The sequence below is a fragment of the Balaenoptera acutorostrata genome, chromosome 19, assembly GCF_949987535.1.
Source record: "Balaenoptera acutorostrata chromosome 19, mBalAcu1.1, whole genome shotgun sequence".
NCBI lineage: Eukaryota > Metazoa > Chordata > Mammalia > Artiodactyla > Balaenopteridae > Balaenoptera > Balaenoptera acutorostrata.
In genome coordinates this window covers 45,076,176-45,093,282 of record NC_080082.1, presented here as the reverse complement: position 1 = coordinate 45,093,282, position 17,107 = coordinate 45,076,176, and the positions used below count along the sequence as shown (strand labels likewise).

General features: G+C 48.0%; 1 protein-coding gene across 2 annotated transcripts; it reads left to right on the top strand.

Moving 5' to 3' along the window:
- Positions 1-463: 463 nt before the first annotated feature.
- Positions 464-10,300, top strand: C19H19orf12 (chromosome 19 C19orf12 homolog). Of its 2 annotated transcripts, none has more exons than XM_007165030.2 (3): positions 464-582; positions 4,687-4,856; positions 9,230-10,300. In XM_007165030.2, exons 2-3 carry the CDS (start codon positions 4,697-4,699, stop codon positions 9,493-9,495), a joined length of 426 nt encoding a protein of 141 aa, XP_007165092.2. In that variant the 5' UTR covers positions 464-582; positions 4,687-4,696; the 3' UTR covers positions 9,496-10,300. The 2 variants fall into 2 exon arrangements, with proteins under 2 accessions (XP_007165092.2, XP_057391025.1); XM_057535042.1 differs by lacking the exon at positions 464-582 and adding an exon at positions 4,418-4,543.
- The last annotated feature ends 6,807 nt before the right edge of the window (positions 10,301-17,107 follow it).

Below are 17,107 nucleotides of genomic sequence, written 5' to 3'. Positions count from 1 at the left end.
TCAGCTTTGCCCCGAAACTGCACCTCCTCTAACCTTGGAACCCCAGGAGCAAAGGTGGCGCTAGGCCTTTTCAAACCCCCAGATCCAGATGCCGCCAGTGCCCGCACTGCGGCCAGCTGATGTTTGACTCTGCCCTGAATATTCACCGAATATTAATTCAGCGCCTTTACTTGCCAAGGCTGCCGTGCTTTCTCCCGCTCCGGAAATGGGGGGAAGGGAGGGGTCCCTAGGTCCTGAGCGAAGGGCCAAAGAGAGAAGGGGTTTCCCAGGAGGAGCCCGGGCTTGAGCAAGGTCCAAGGGAACCCCGACCTAAAACGGGTGTGGACGGGGTGGAGGGCCTGGGTGCGCGCGGCCTCGGGGCCCAGCGACCCCACTCCAGGTGCCGCATCCGGGAGGGCCGCTCCCGGAGCCGGGTCTGGGCCGGGAGCGCGGCGGCAGCGGCTGCGCGACCAGGTGGGTGGTGCCCCGGAAGGCCCAGCGCTGAAGAGCCGGAAGGCGGGAGGGTGGGGCCTGCGCGCCGGGCGGGGCGGCCTGGTGTCCCCGCGCCTGCCGGCCTGTGACCTCGCGGCGCCGCCTCCGCAGGTAAAGGGCTCCGAGCTGCTGGAGCCGGGAGGGGGAGGGGCGCCCGGAGCGGCTGGCGTGCTGGCTGGCCGCGGGCGTGGCCCTCCCGTGCCGGGCGCACGCTCTTCGTGCATTTATTTTCCATATGGAGAAACGGGGGGACACGGAGGGCTGTGTGTGCGTGTCCCCTCCCGCAGGAACTCCTGTGTGTGCGTGTGCCCGCGCGTGTCACTTCCCGCAGGAACTGCGGTGCGTGTGGCTGGTGTTATATCCGCAGGGCGGAGCACCCTTGGCCTTGCCCTCTGGGAAGAGAATCTGGACGCTAGTTTAGAGATGATCAGGAAAGGATGTTACTGATTTAGGGGCTGGGGGAGATTAGCTTTGTGGGGACTGGTAGCTTCTTTAGGCTTTAAAACAAACAAACAAAAAGAAATAGGAATATTTTGAGAGGGTGTGAAGAGACCTGCTCGTGGGCCAGGTAGGTAGGTAAGGTGTGCTCCGCTAGGGTCCTGCTCGGCTCTGGCCTGGGTTGCTGCAGATGGCGGCCCGAGTGTGGCTTGTGCTTTTGATTTTTCAGGAGAAATCAGAAGTCTGAGGAGTATGTGAAATCTCTTGATTTTAAATTCTGGCAACTAATTCGTTTTTAAAAAGTCTGTGGGCTAATCTGACAATGTTTGCTGATGGGATCCAATCTTTACCCTGGGGAGTAGAGAGGTGGAAAGACACGGTTTATAGGAGCCAGTGGGCATGCTGGAGCTTTGTAAATTTCACGAGCAAAGTAGAAAGTACTGAGGATTGCAGGTGATTCTTAAGAGGCCCTGCTTTTCTAATTTTTAAAAAGAGCTGTGTGCATGGAGGTCAGTGTTAGCTCTGCAGCCTTCCCCTCCTCATCTCTCACAATCTGGTCCACCTCAGAAAGCCAGGCTGCAGTCCCAGGGACGGACTCATCTCCCTCTCCCCCAGATCCCTGCGGTAATCGGCAGACCAGCCTGGGTGCTCACAAGAAACCAGGGCTTCACATTGGCATTTGCCTTCCCTGTGGCTGGCAGATGGGCTTCCTGTGACCGGAGCCTGTTTCGTAGACAAATCTGATTCTGAAATAAGTGTGATATGGGGGGAGGCACACTCCCGCCCCATTGAGGTCTGTCCCCATCAGAGTGCTCCTGTCTCCTCCCTCCTCACCCACTTCTCTACCGCTTACAGACAAAGGCAGCTGGAGTGGGAGAAGGAGAAGCAGGACTGGCTTCCCTCCTCAATCTGGCAGGCCTGGAGAAGTTGGGAGGCTGAGCTTTTTAGCAAGGGCTCAGGAGATGGGGCTGCAAACCTTTCTTCCACAACAAGAGTCTACTGATGCTCTAACTTCTAAAATGATTCTTAGAAGGAAATTAAACCAGCGTTCCCTTGGATGGAGGCAGCCACAATGCCACCTCTCTACCCATGGTGTGGAACCATTGAACCCAGCTGGAATCAGGCCACTTCCTTGCCTCCCCTCCCACACACCATGACACCTGCTGGCTCTCCAGTCCTACAGAGCTCTGGGCTTGTGCCTTGTGCTGGCCCAACTGGGCTAAGTGGAGGTTGGAAGTGGCGTTTGCACAGTGATGCCTCATTAGCCCCTGTGGGTTTCGACTTAAAGTCATTCAGAGCAGGTTGGAAGCTGTTTTTTTGTTTTCTGTTTTGTGGGGTTTTTTTTTTAATAGACAGTAGAGGGTGAAGTGGGTATATGTCTATTTCCTGCCTCTTTTACATACCTTTTCTTACTGTGCAGAAACTGTTTCAAGAGTAGAGATCCATAATTCTGCAGAAAACCTGTTTTAGGAGTGGCATCTGGGCAGAGTACACTGGCCTAGAAGCCAGACTTGCAGATCAAGCATGGCAAGGCTCAGGGTCTTCATGCCTCTGGGAATGGGAGGCTCATTGCAGCCTCCAGAGGGGCCTTCGAGGGACCTGTGCTTCATCTCCCTTTTTTCAGCATAAGTGACAGATAAAAAGCTGGATATAAACCAGAGCTAAGCTAGAAGGTGACTAGATATTTTACAGGAGGATTTTTAGCTTTTTGAAAGGTTTTACCATGAAATTAATTCCTTTGGTTATCTTAATATGTACTTGAAATTAAACATTTTGTTTGCATAGCTTTACAGCACCATGGCTATTGTGTAAATCAGGTTACTCTCTCTCCCCCCATTTCTAAGTGCAGTTCCTTCGCTGTTAATAATGCTATAATGTTATCTTGACATTTGTGCCTGGAAAATTCTTGACCTCTGGAAGGGTGGAAGGGGGCTCTCTCGCAGGGAGGAGGAGGGGGCATGTGCTCTGTCTACACGTGGTCACCGCTGGTGAGAAGAGGGGCCTGGAAGCTAGCAGGCATTTTAGCAGATCCAGGACACTTGGGAGCCAGAGCAAGGACAAACACACTTGAATTCTCCTCTAGTCCCTTGGGCAACCCTGCAGGACTGCCCCTTCACTGCCTCTCACACCCCTGGTGAACAGACACATCTGGGGGATGCCTCTTTGCATTTCTGAACTCAAGGACTGAGTAACAGACGTCAGACATCTTGAGTCATGCTCTCATAGACTCTTGCTGTCCAAAGTGAGGGCAGAAGATCACCTGGGGGTGCATGTAAATACAGAATCTCACCCTGCCCATAGGGGCCGTGTTTAACAAGATCTTCAGTGACTCCTATGCACTGGTGGAGAATCACTGATGTCAAGAATATAAAAGAAAAAGAGGGGAAATTTACAGGGGCTGGAGCACAGGATCCCTCTTACCTCTCCTGGAACTACAAAGACGTTCTGACTGGTGATACAGGAGATCCACAGATGTGTTCTAAGGGCTCAGAATTCTCTCTCGGGATCGGGAGGATAATTTTACATTAGAGACTAATTCTAGATTATCCTTGGGTTTAAAAAAAAAACCTCATATATCCAAAAGATAGTGAGTAATAGGGTCTGCTCCAAACTTCCACAGTCGAGTTCCTTTAGTGAATATTTGCATGTCTCAGCCTTAAATGAAAAGGGGAGTGTTGGTGAGAAAGGAAAGTGCCCACCGAGCCTTGGGTCTAGCCGAAGCTGGAAGGAGAATCACCTGCTCATTGCTGCTTTGATTTTACTTCCTATCCTGCCAGGTGGCCGATCAGTGCCAAAGCTCTCCATTCCCACCAACCTTGGGGCGGAGCCTGCCCTGCCCTCACTCTTGCCCCTGCCTGTCCTTTTCCTGCTAGTGTGGCAAACAGTTTCCTGACCCCAGAGAATTGTTCTAAAGGTCATTGTTCCAAAGTACATCCATCCATCTGTCATCTGTCCATCCATATGCAAACCCCTGGAATTCTTTGATTTCTTTTATTCTCTGGTTGTTTCATCTTACTACATCATCCTGTCCTTGCCTTTGATGTCTCATGAGTAGAACTGGATTGTCTCGATGAGTGGTTGCTTATAGAAGCCAGTGGTGTATGTTAGGAACCAAACGTTCATTTAGAGCCATCATGTCTGAGAGTCTGCAGTGTTCCAGACTCGCTCCAGGCACTTTGCTTCCATTCTACTTACACCTTGCAAGAATCCAGCCTGTAGGTGGTTTATCTCCATCTTACAGGTGAGGAATCTGCCATTCTGCTCAGGGTCATCCAGTGGGTGAAGGCTGTGTGGTTGCAGAGTCCTGTGCTTTCCCCTTCTCTGGCTTGGTGTGGGCTGAGATGCCCTGTCACACAGGAGACGACAGGGGGCTGGGACTTTGTGCACTCGGCCAAGGTTTGTGCTCGGGGATTGCCTGAGCCAGCTGAAAGGCCCTGATGCAAGAGAGCTCAGACTTGCCTCACTTGTGATGAACTGGTGGAACATGTGGGCAGGGTTGCTCCTTAACCTGTTGTAAATCAGAAGTTAATCAGAGGGCAGAGAAGACCTTTCATCCACTCTGCTGATTCAGTCTGCTTATTAACTGAAAGCTGTCCTGCTTTCTCTTTGGCAAAGGACTTGGCACATGACTGGGGTGGGTGCTGTCATTGTGCATACAGCAGAGATACTGTTCTGTACCAAAAATGGGGAACCTTCCTTAAAACTTTAGGAAGAGTAACATTTGGGTAGAAATACGCTTCACTCATTAAAACTCTCCTTTGGAATGCTTCCTTCAAGGTCTGCTGCGATGCCCGTCGCGTTGGAGGACATCATGAGGCTGCTGTGCTCCATCTCCGAGGAGAGGAAAATGCGGGCGGCCGTCAGGCACTCCGGGAGGGGCGCCCTGGTCACAGGGGCCGTGGCCTTTGTTGGTGGTTTGGTGGGCGGCCCACCAGGACTAGCCGTTGGTAAGTGCAAGTGCCTCACAGGGACAGTGCAGTTGTTGGGAAAAAAAGACCTTTGAAACCACAGAGACCTCATAAAAGCCTCTGTCCTGTGTGAGAAGTTTGTTGAGTTGAGGTTGCTTCTGTGAAATGATCTTTGGGTACATAATTCATCCTGTTAAAAACACGAGCTTCTGTGTGAATGTCTCAGAAGTGCAGGGCTCTCTCAAATGGCATCTGTGTCATGCAGACCTGGAGGACACCTTTCCCCCCAGGGATGTGTCTTAGAGTCTGAAGATTTTAGGGTGTCCTGGGTCCCTTGGACAGTCTCCCTCCCCGCATCACCATTACACATCCAGAGAGGAAGCTGAGATTTGCCAGGCACCTACTGGGGGCTGATGCTATAGAGCCACTTTACATAAGCTCGTTCCCACAGCGCTTCCCCATTCTGAAAGCAAGCAGTCCAATGCAGGAAAAGCAATAAGCGAACTCCTAGGGTGGTCATCCCTGTCCCCTTCTTTTACCACCTGCTTCTATTTGGGAACCCGTTTCTGTCAATAAATGAAACTTTGGCTGATTTTCCTATCATTCATTGTTGCTAGAATGAAGTTGCTTCCTTTGGATTAGGAGCAGGAAGAATTCCTCTGTGGCCCAAACCATGGGCTAGGTAGGGGTGGTGTCAGAGAGCTGGCTGCTGTCCAGGCCTGACTTGAGGAGGGGCCAGATAAGGCCTCCCTCGAGGTGCCTCAGATGGACCCTGCAACACAGGGGCATCGGCTTAAGGCATAGTCTGCTGCATTGGGCTCAGTAAATATTTACTGAATGCCTCCTCTGTGCCAGGCAGCCTGTGCTGGGATACAGGGCCTGGGAAAGCTCACAGTCTGGTGGAATTCCTTTCTATATGGCTTGCAGTCTTCACATGAATACGGGCTGGAGAGGTGACTGCTTTTCTGCTGAGGTTGGTTTCTGTGTCCCAGCTCACCAGTAAGGCTTCCTGCTCTGTTCTTCCCTCTGGTAGCAGCATTGACATTCAAGGACACTGTATTAAGCTGAGCCCACACCGGGGAGAAAAATCAGCTTGTGGGTGGCCCCAGACCTTCCATCTATGCATCTCCATTTCCAAACTCTGTGAATTAGTGAGTCTTGACTTCAGCTGCTTGCCATCCAGGAAGTAGCCCGTGAGGGAGGAGACAAGGCCATTGCCTTCTTCCTCAGTGACATCCTATATCTTTGTCCCACCCCATCTAATGTGCTCAGGGAAGGCTAGCTGGGATCATTTATCATATAGCTGTGCCCAAATGCCATTTGGGGAGGACATATTTTATTCAGATTGAGTAAAAGCTGGTAGAGAACAGGATGTCTGCAAAGAGAACCCCAGGGATTCGCTACTTGCAGCCCCTGGTCGTGGGCAGGAGCATCATTTTACCTGGAAAACAAAGGAATTTTCTCTTTTCCGAAGAGTTGGTAATTTTCTGGTCGATATTTCCTGGCGACTTTTTGCATTAAGTGCTGCTCTAAATCAAATATTGATGTTCTCATAAAGGTTTAGTGCAGATGAGTGCAACTCTTATCAGCTCTTAAGTGTTTCACTGGTGTCATGGGGAAAAGTTCAGTAAAACTTGTAAATGACTGGCCCTCCCTCCCTAGAATGCTCCTTATTTTCAGACGGGGGTTGGGGGGGAAGCTGTCGAAGGGCAGTGTTCAGCCTCTAGGACATGAGGCTGGCTGGTCCCCAGAGAAGGTGTGTGCTACCAGGTGCCTCCACACTTGGTTTCCTGAGACGGTGCAAGATTTACTTACTGTTGGCTGAGTCCAGCTTGCAAATGGGTTCTCTCTGGCCTGGACTGCATTCTTTTAGATAAACTTTTTACTTTGGAATAATATTAGATTTACAGAGAAGTTGCAAAAATAATGCCGAGAATTCCCATATATCTCTCACCCAGTTTCAGTTCCTATATTACCAAGGTACACTTGTCAAAACTAAGAAACCAACACTAACATTACTATCAACTATCCTTCAGACTGTATTTGGATTTTATCAGTTTCTGCATCCATGATCTTTTTCTGTCCCAGATCCGGCACAAGACAGCACATTGCACTTAATCGTCATGTCTCTTTAGTCTCCCCAGTCTTGTTTTTTTTACCCCACTCTTTTTTTGATTCTTTTCCCATATAGGCCATTACAGAGTATTGAGTAGAGTTCCCTGTGCTATACGGTATGTCCTTATTAGTTTTCTGTTTTATATATAGTAGTGTGTATATGTCAATCCCATTCTTCCAGTTTATCCCTCCCCCTTACCCCTTGGTAACCATAAGTTTGTTTTCTACATGTGTAACTCTTTCTGTTTTGTAGATAAGTTCATTTGTACCTTTTTTTAGATTTCACATATAAGTGATATCATATGATATTTGTCTTTCTCTGTCTGACTTACTTTACTCAGTATGACAATCTCTAGGTCCATCCATGTTGCTGCAAATGGCATTATTTCATTCTTTTTTATGTCTGAGTAATATTCCATTGTGTATAGGTACCACACCTTCTTTATCTATTCCTCTGTCGATGGACATTTAGGTTGCTCCCATGTCCTGGCTATTGTAAATACTACTGCAACGAACATTGGGGTGCATGTATCTTTTCGAATTATGGTTTTCTCCAGATATATGCCCAGGAGTGGGATTGCTGGATCATATGGTAGCTCTATTTTTAGTTTTTTAAGGAACCTCCATACTCTTCTCCATAGTGGCTGTACCAGTTTACGTTCCCACCAACAGTGCATGAGGGTTCCCTTTTCTCCACACCCTCTCCAGCATTTACTGTTTGTAGATTTCTTGATGATGGCCATTCTGACTGGTGTGAGGTGGTACCTCACTGTAGTTTTGATTTGCATTTCTCTAATAATTAGTAACGTTGAGCATCTTTTAATGTGCTTTTTAGCCATCTGTATATCTTCTTTGGAGAAATGTCTATTTAGATCTTCCACCCATTTTTGAATTGGGTTGTTTTTTTTTTTTTGATATTGAGCTGCATGAGCGGTTTGTATATTTTGGAGATTAATCCCATGTCGGTTGCTTCATTTGCAAATATTTTCTCCCATTCTGAGGGTTTCTCCGGTCTTGTTTTTTACCACTTTGATACTTTTGAGGAGTACTGGTCAGGTATTTTGGAGAACTCCTCTCAATTTGGGTTTGCCTGATGTCTTTCTCATGAGTAGACTGTGGTTATGGATCTTTGGAAAGAATACCGTGGAGGTGCAGCGCCCTTCTTGTCACACATTTCAGGGACACATGACACCTACAGGACCTCTCTTGTGATGCTCGCCTTGATCACCTGGCTAAGGTCATGTCCGCCAGGTTTCTCCACTGCAAAGTTACTGTTTCCCCTTTCCATACTCTACTCTTTTGAAGAAAGTCACCAAGTCCAGCTGGGCTGCGTCTTTTCAATATCTGATTGCCCATATTTAAAAATCATAAGACTTTTAAAAGATACATATTTGGTATTCCATGCGGCCGCAATTGGCTGGCGTAGGGTAACCTTGTCTCCTTTAGACAGCGACCTATCTCTCCAGGTCACCACAGTCCCACTCAGCTCACTTCACTCCTTTCAGCTACCTGCCTGGCCCCTGTAGGCACCTGAGTTTGAGACCCCTGCCCTAGGACATCTTCCTGTAGCAGACTGCACCTGACCTGGTTAAATAGAACTTTCCATTGATACAAGGTCTTCAAGTTCCACAATAGTGTGCTTTAACTTTGATAATAATAAATTGACATTTAAAAATAATGTCTGTGCCCTTTTGGGGTAGCAGAAAGAGAAGTAGTTGAATACATTAAATTTGTTATTTATCATCATACAACTTTGGAGGGGTTGTATGAAAAACATTGCTTCAAGAGAAAATACCTCCTCATCTGTCCGCAGGGTCCTTTATAACCACGTGGTTCCACCGGAAATTTCAAAGTTCAGGGCTAACGCTCAAATTAGCCAGCCAGTGGAGGAAACTCAGCCTCACCACTGAGATGGTTCTCCCTGAAAATGCATTTGCTTCTCAGCCCTGTTCTTTGAGATGAGAGAAATTTTTATGAGAAGCATAGAAACCTTCTGCCCACGAAGAGGATTTTAGTTAGCACAGCTCTCAGGAGGGGAGATGCTTTGTGTTGCACTGTGAGCGCAGAGCTTAGGGGAGGGCATGTTTGGGTGACAATTACCTGAGCCAAATCGACCAAAGACCACGTCAACCTTTGCCCTCTGCCCTCCTGGCGGAGCAGGCATGAAGCCAAGCCCATTCTGACCCGCTCATGAATGTGCCCACTCGTCACGACGGTAGATGTGAACTCAGCGAGAACCTGTGGCTATCGTTTATGAATATAAATGACCGACTAATTGAGTCCTTCCTGTTTTCTAGGGGGGGCCGTCGGGGGTTTGTTAGGCGCGTGGATGACAAGTGGACAGTTTAAGCCAGTTCCTCAGATCATAATGGAGCTGCCACCTGCCGAGCAGCAGAAGCTCTTTAACGAAGCCACTGCCATCGTCAGGCACCTGGAATGGACGGACGCCGTGCAGCTGACCATGCTGGTCATGGGCAGTGAGGCCCTGCAGCAGCAGCTGCTGGCGATGCTGACCAACTACATCACCAAGGAGCTCCGGGCGGAAGTGCAGTACGACGACTAGGCCTCCGCTCCGGGAAGCGGGGTACCCCCGACTCGTGGAAGATGACTGCGTAGCTGTGGGAAGCCCCACATCGTCAGAATATTACCCTAAACTGTAGCGAAATCTCCTGCTGGAGAGGCTGGGGCTGTGCTATATCGTGTTCTGGAATTATTTGAGAAGATGCCGCGTTTTGTGGCTGTGTGCACCTGTGTGCCCTGACAACCCTTCAGCTGGGAAGCTGGTGAACGGTAAAGCTGTGACTGCTGCCACGTAGTGGCAGTTTTCTGAATCCCCTCTCACTCACACAGGAGCTGGAAGAAGGTCTTCACGTTCAGCCTTCTCATCTCATCACGTGAAGATGATGCCGGTACAGGCAGCCGGTACAGGCAGCCGTTGCAGGACCAGCCCTCCCTTGGGACCTAGGGGCTGTCCCCTGCTGAAATCATGTTTACCTCTTGAATGCCCCTTCCCCACCCAGTGACTTCTGAGTGGCCTCAGGGAGGGGGCAGTCGGCCTGCTGAGTGAAGCCACAAACGTCAGTGGCACCCAGCCCCTCCCCCAGTAGCTGCCCGACTGGGCTCTCACCCTCCCAGGGGCTTGCTTTCCCCATCTGAAAAGTCATAGTAGTTCCTGAGTTCTGTTTTTTAAATTAAATATTTTCAGTAAATTATTGCTCTTTCTGAAGTGGTAGAATCATAAACTATCTCTAAGAAATCTGTCCACCCTAAATTTCTCCTAATATTGTTTTTGCTTTGCTTTCAGAACCACAGTTTGACTAAGTGTCATCAAACTACAATAAATGTTTTCTGAACAGTCCTTTTCTCCACCTATTTGTGTAAAGTATCTCTGACATTTGAAGTCGTACACGTGGAGCACAAGGGAAGGGAAGGTATCGGATTTGTGACTTTAAAGAAGGAATGAGAGCTCCGGGTTGCAGGGCCCGCGACCTGACTTTCCAGGCTGCTGTGACTCCCTGTACTGCCGGTGAGCACACGCTGCCCCGAGCCTCCCCAGCAACCGCAGGATGTCCCTTGGGTCCCAGGGACCTGGAAGGAAGCGGCCGCTGCCCCGAGCCTCCCCAGCAACCGCAGGATGTCCCTTGGGTCCCAGGGACCTGGAAGGAAGCGGCACCGTCCTCCCTGGGGTGCAGAGGAAGGCACTCCTGCTGAGCAGAGTCAGTGTCCCGCGCCTCCGTGTGTGTAGAGAAAACTTCAGGGCAAATTAGAACCCAGGGTGATTAAGGAAGGATCAAGCTTTTATCTCAGAAAAGTTGCTCTTTTTTTTTTATAAATTTATTTATTTATTTATTTATTTATTTATTTATTTATTTATATTTGGCTGTGTTGGGTCTCCGTTGCTGCACGTGGGCTTCTCACTGCGGTGGCTTCTCTTGTTGCGGAGCACAGGCTCTAGGCACACGGGCTTCAGTAGTTGTGGCACACGGGCTTAGTTGCTCCGCGGCATGTGGGATCTTCCCGGACCAGGGATCGAACCCGTGTCCCCTGCACTGGCACGTGGGTTCTTAACCACTGGGCCACCAGGGAAGCCCAGAAAAGCTGCTCTTTATCTGGCCTCATCTAGCACACATCAGGTGCCCTTTACAGGCCACACTCCTGGGGTTGATGAAGCCACTTTGGTCATTTGCACTGCTTGGGTTGATGGGGGGTAGGGTGGAGTCCTTTTAGATGATTATCCTGACTCATAGAAGGTGACTGGGTAGTTATGGGAGGGTCCCATGCATTCAACTCGTGTGTTGGGTCCTACTCTGCCAGGCCCAGGGGACACAGGTGGTCCCAGCTCGGAGGTCCTGCACCAGTGTCCACTGGAGTCCCTTCCCCGGCCTGCCTACCTTTACCCTTGGGAAAACCACTCTCGGGAGGAGATGGCCTGACTCCTGACCAATTTGGGGTCAGATGAAGCAGGCCTTACAGAATAAAGTCACTGGCCTAGCCAGGTCCTGGGTGACTTGCGGTGGACTTGAGGCCCAAGAGGAGTCCAGGCCTTAAGTCTCATCTCCCCCAGGAGCTGAAAGCACTTTCCTTGCTTTCCCCTCACACTCTACTCCCAGCAACTGTGGCTTTAGTATTTCTGCATCTTCTTTGAAATTTTTTCATTTATTTATTTTTGAATAGGTAATACAAACCTGGTACAAAACTTAGAAGACATCAGAAGATACAAATGGAAAAGGAAGGCGTCCTCCTATACTGACCCCTGCTCCAGCCCCCTTTCCAGATGCAGCCACTATACCAATTTCTTGTATATTCCTTTAACTCTGTTTTTAGATAGTCATTGAATAGTATTCTTTTCTTTTATTTGTCAGTGTTTATTGCTGAAAACAGAAAAATCCAGAAAAGTATAATGAAATAAAAACCATTAAAAGTATCACCACCCATGGGACTTCCCTGGTGGTCCAGTGGTAAAGAATCCACCTTCCAATGCAGGAGATGAGGGTTTGATCCCTGGTCGGGGAACTAAGATCCCACATGCCTCCAGGCAACTAAGCCCGTGTGCCACAACTACTGAGCCTGCGCATCTCAACTAGAGAGCCCATGCACCCTGGAGTCTGCATGCCACAACTAGAAAGAGAGAAAACCCACACGCCACAACTAGAGAGAAGCCTGTGCACCACAACTAGAGAGAAGCCCGCATGCCACAACGAAGAGCCCACGCACTGCAACGAAAGATCCTGCATACCATAACTAAGACTCAGCACAGCCAAAAAAAAAAACAAAAAAAGTGTCACCACCTAGAAAACCACTGTTAACAAATTTGGCATATTTTGTGCAAACCTTTTAATGCTGTGTATGTGTATTTCTAACATACTTGCATCTTTACTGTTTAGACCTTTTTGAACACTCTTACCAATTAACATTAAATAACATTTGTGATGTATTTTGAAATCTCTTGTAAACACGTGTAATGGCTTTATAATATTCCACTGCACTAAACCATATATACATACCTGCTGTAGTGTCCTTTCTAGGTTTTTACTATTATAGTGCTGCATTTTTGTGAACATTTTTGTGTGCATATTCTGTTCATATTTTCGATTATGATAGATAGTCTGTAAGATAGATTCCTCAACGTGAAATTGCTGAATTAAAAAGTATGTAATATTTTTTAAGGCTGTTGTTCTATTCGGTCAAAATTCTTTCCAGAGGGGCAGTATCAATCATTTGCTCTCCCAGCAACAGGTTTTGGGGGTGCACATCTCATCACATCCTCACCAAGAAATAGAATGAGAGTGTCTTAAAGCTCTGTTAATTTGATGGGTGATTACTGACATCTTGGTTTGAGTCATTTATCTTTGGATTATGAGTGGGGTTGACAAGGCCAGGGTGACCTCCTGGCGGCCACCTACCCAGGCGGTGCTGAGAGCCCCCGGGTCCCCATGGCCCAGGCCTAGCAGAGAGCGAGGGGGCCCTGGCCTGAGCAGAGGGCTGGCGGGGCGGTGGTGGCTTGTGGCCAGGAGGCAGCAGGGGAGTGCCAGCAGCGGGAGCCTAGGGAGGCAGCCGAGGAGGAAGCCTTGGTGGGGGACCCCGTAATTATACAAAGAAACCTTCTGCTCCGGGCCGGTTATTAACCTGCTTCGGGTGTTGACGTGACAGTGCCGAGCGAGATCTTTCCAGGCAGATGGTGTATTTTTAGCTAGAATGAACTTTTCTATTTTTCTGTGTTTTGGAAGTAGACACCGGGGTGTGTTGCAGTGCGGGAGGACTGGGGCTCAGGGTGTGGAGGAAGGGTCCTCTCCCCGTTACTCATTGAGAGATGCCATCTAGTGGGCAAGCGGGTGCATCCCTTCTCTTCTTCCCTCTGAGCCGGGCCTGTCGAGCCTTCTCTGGGTCTCCAGCCGGGCCAGGATGTGGCTGCACAAGGATATGCTGTTTTGTGAGCTCCCCTTGGGAGGGGCTGGAGCCTTCCTGAGGTTTTACGAAGCCATGAACAGAACATCAGCCATGTCTGCTGCAACCTTTTTGCATATAAACCAGAACGTCTCTCAGTCCTCAACAGTCAACATATGGCAGTTAAGCAATGCCAGGATTCATCTAAACCACACAGGGAAGAAGGACTGTCTGATATATTTTCAGTTTGTTGGGAGGAGATAAATGGCTTTATTCGCTGGAGGTGGCATCCCGGACCATTATGATGACAGCGGGTCAGGAGGCAAAGCGTGGGCCTGGCCGGCTGCATCGCAGCCTCGGGGCTGCTAAGGTACCCCAAATGCTGGCAAATGGAGGAAGTTAAAAAATGTTTTTCTAAATTATTGAGGTGGAAGCTATTTAATTTTTGTGGGTCTTAAGGGGAGGACTTTACTCGTTCTACAAATGAAAGGATAATATCTAGGAGTTATCTGTTACACACCAATTAATTAGTATTAAAGAATACACATGACCAAACCCAGAGCTGGCAGGGCTGTGGGAAACCAATGTATACACATACATACACTCCACTGGAGAAAATACATAGTGATACAGTCTTCTGGGAGAGTGATTTAAAGGAAAAAAGTCACAGGAACCATAAAATTGTATATACTTTCCAGCCAACCAATTTCACTTCAGGGAAAACATTACAATAAAATAATTCAAACAGAAAAAAGATAAAGGTATTCATAGCACTGCTGTTTATGATGGCAGGAAAAAAGGGAAACAATTCCGATGTTGAACAACAGGGAAATAGTTAAACTGTGTATGTGGGCAATATAATGGAATACTAACGCCAATTTTAATAAGTAGTAAATGGGGATGGGTGTATGAAAGCCAGTGGAATTGCTCCATGCGCATTATTTGCCTTACAGCAACTTCATACTTATGTGCTTGGGGGGAATAAAGAAAAAGACAAGCTGTAACCAGTGCTGGTGACCCCAAGGGCTTCCAATGCCCCAAGGGTGTGGCTCAGGGGAAGCGGCACAGGTGGATGAGAATCTCAGAGTGTGGGCATCTTGTGCCTGAGGGGATTCTAGTGTTTTAAAATGTGAATTACTTACCTATCCGCAAACCAGGCAAGAGCCAGCCTGGTCCCCAGCTCCCTGGGGCTGCTTCTCCCAGGAACTGTTCAAGGCCACCTCACGAGCAGCGTCCTCACAAGCCTGCCCCCACAGAGGCGACGTCCCACTGCAGCACAAGGTTCCAAAGCACAGCCTTGAGGGGTGTTACATGTGCCCCCTGACCAAGGCAGGAGGGCCAGCCATGCTGGGAGCTGTTTGGATACAGAGTCTTCCCTCTAAGGTCTGTCCAATAGAAATATAATACAAGCCACAAACACAATTTTAGATTTTCTAGTAACCTCATTTTTCAAAGGTAAAAAATAAATTTAGTAGTATACTTTAACCCAATATAGCCAACATATATTATCATTTCAACACGTAATCAATAGAAAAGATTATTGAGATATTTTCCAAATTTTTATATTATCTCTTCGAAACTCAGTGTATATGTCACAATTATAGCACATCTCAAATCTGACTAGCCACGTGTCAAGCCACGTGTGGCCAGTGGCTACCACGTCAGGCATCACCACTCTGTAAGATACATAATAGAAAACATAAAGATGAAAGATTTTTCTTTTCCCCTTGGGTTGCCAGTGATACAGACATGTCCCTCTAAGGGCCAGGAACCTCTTTCTGTCCCTTCTCTGTTCTGAAGTTCAGCATCTGGGCTTGTTTGTGGTCCTTGTTAGAGGTCAAGATCAGGTTGGATGGTGCTATGGACTGAATTGTTTCTCCCCCAAATTCGTATGCAGAAGTCCTAACCCCCAATGTGATGGCATTTGGAGATGGAGCCTTTGGAAGGTAATTAGAGTTAGTTGAGGCCATGGTATGGGGACCCCCATCCCCACGATGGGATTAGTGCCCTTGTGAGAAGAAACACCAGAGAGCTCCCTCTCTCTCTCTCTCTCTCTCTCTCTCTCTCCCTCCCTCTCCCTCTCTCTGCCATGTGAAGACAGGGAGGAGAGGGCCGTTTGCAAGCCAAGAGCCCTCACCAGAACCCAGCCATGCCGGCACCCTGATCTTGGACTTCCAGCCTCCACAACTGGGAGCGATACATGTCCATGGTTAGGCTGCCAGTCTGCAGCGCTTTGTTATGGCAGCCTGAGCAGACTGCGGCAGGTGGGAAGCTGGGAGGGGGAGGCTTACTGGAGACCTCCCAGATCCCTGTTCTCTAACCTGATTTAGGGGCAACACCATTTTCTCCCTGCCTTGAGATGACAACTCGACCTGGTGTGTGGGTGAAGACCCCCCTGGATGAACATCCTCGCCACTAAGAACCAGCCTTGTCCTTCTGTCCCAGGCACAGGTGGCCCTCAGAGGCCTTGGAGGATGGCACCCCTTAATCTCTACCCCCTCTCTGCCTGCACCTGCTGAGCTGAATGTGGCTACAGAAAACACCTGCCCACAATGACTGGTCTCACTCAGCACCGCTGTGTTTTCCTAGTTCACTTCCTCTCCCACTGCCTCTCCTCTCCTCAGCTCCCAACCCTCCCTCCTGTGTCTTCCCTCAGGTCATGACCTTCGTTCCCTGAGAAAAGGAATTAACCGGAAGAGAATGTTCACTCCCTACATCTGTGCCCATCTTTCCTCCTGGTATTAGGAACCGCCCTTGCTCTTGACTCAGGCCAGCCCCTCCACTGGACACCAGATCCCACCCCCTCCCTCCTGAGGGCACTGCTGCAGTCATTCTCCTCCTTCCCCCTCATTGCCACGTCCGCAGCTACACAGACCTGTCCCATCAGCGTGAACATGTGCATGATTTCTCCCATATTAAAAAAACAACAAAAATTTCAGCAAGGGTACCAGGAAAATTCAGTGGGGAATAATTGTCCTTTCAACAAATGGTTCTGGAACAACACATAAAAAAATGAAGTTGGATGACCCCCTACCTTATAACATATAAAACATTAACTCAAAATGGATCATACACCTAAATGTAGGAGCTAAAACTGTGAAACTCTAAGATGAAAACATAGGAATAACTCTTTATGACCTTGGATTAGGCAATGGGTTCTTAGATAAGACACAAAATCATAAGTGACAAAAGAAAAAATAGATAAATGGGACTTCATTAAGATTAAAAACTTTCATGCTTCAAAGGACACCATTAAGAAAGTGAAAAAACAGAATGGGAGAAAATAATTGCAAATCATGTATCTGATAAGGGACTACTATCTAGAATATATAAAGAACTCTCACAACTCAACAATAAAAAGACAAATAATCCAATTTAAAAATGGGTAAAGGATTTGAACAGACATTTCTCCAAAGAAGATATTCATGGCCAATAAGCACGTGAGAAGATGTTCAACATCATTAGTCATCAAAACCATAATGAGTTACCACTTCTCCACTATTCAGATGGCAAAAATAAAAAAGACAATAACAAATGTTGATGAGATTGGGAAGAAATGGGAACATTTGTATGTTGCTGTTGGAAATGTGAAATGGTGCAGTCACTTTGGAAAACAGTTCGACAGTTCCTCAAAATATTAAACATAGAGTTATCATATGATCCAGCAATTCCACTCCTAGGTATATACCCAAGAGAATTGAAAACATATGGCCACACAAAAACTTGTATACGAATGTTTATTAGCAGTATTTTTTATAATAGCCATAAAGTGTTAACAACCCAAATGTTCA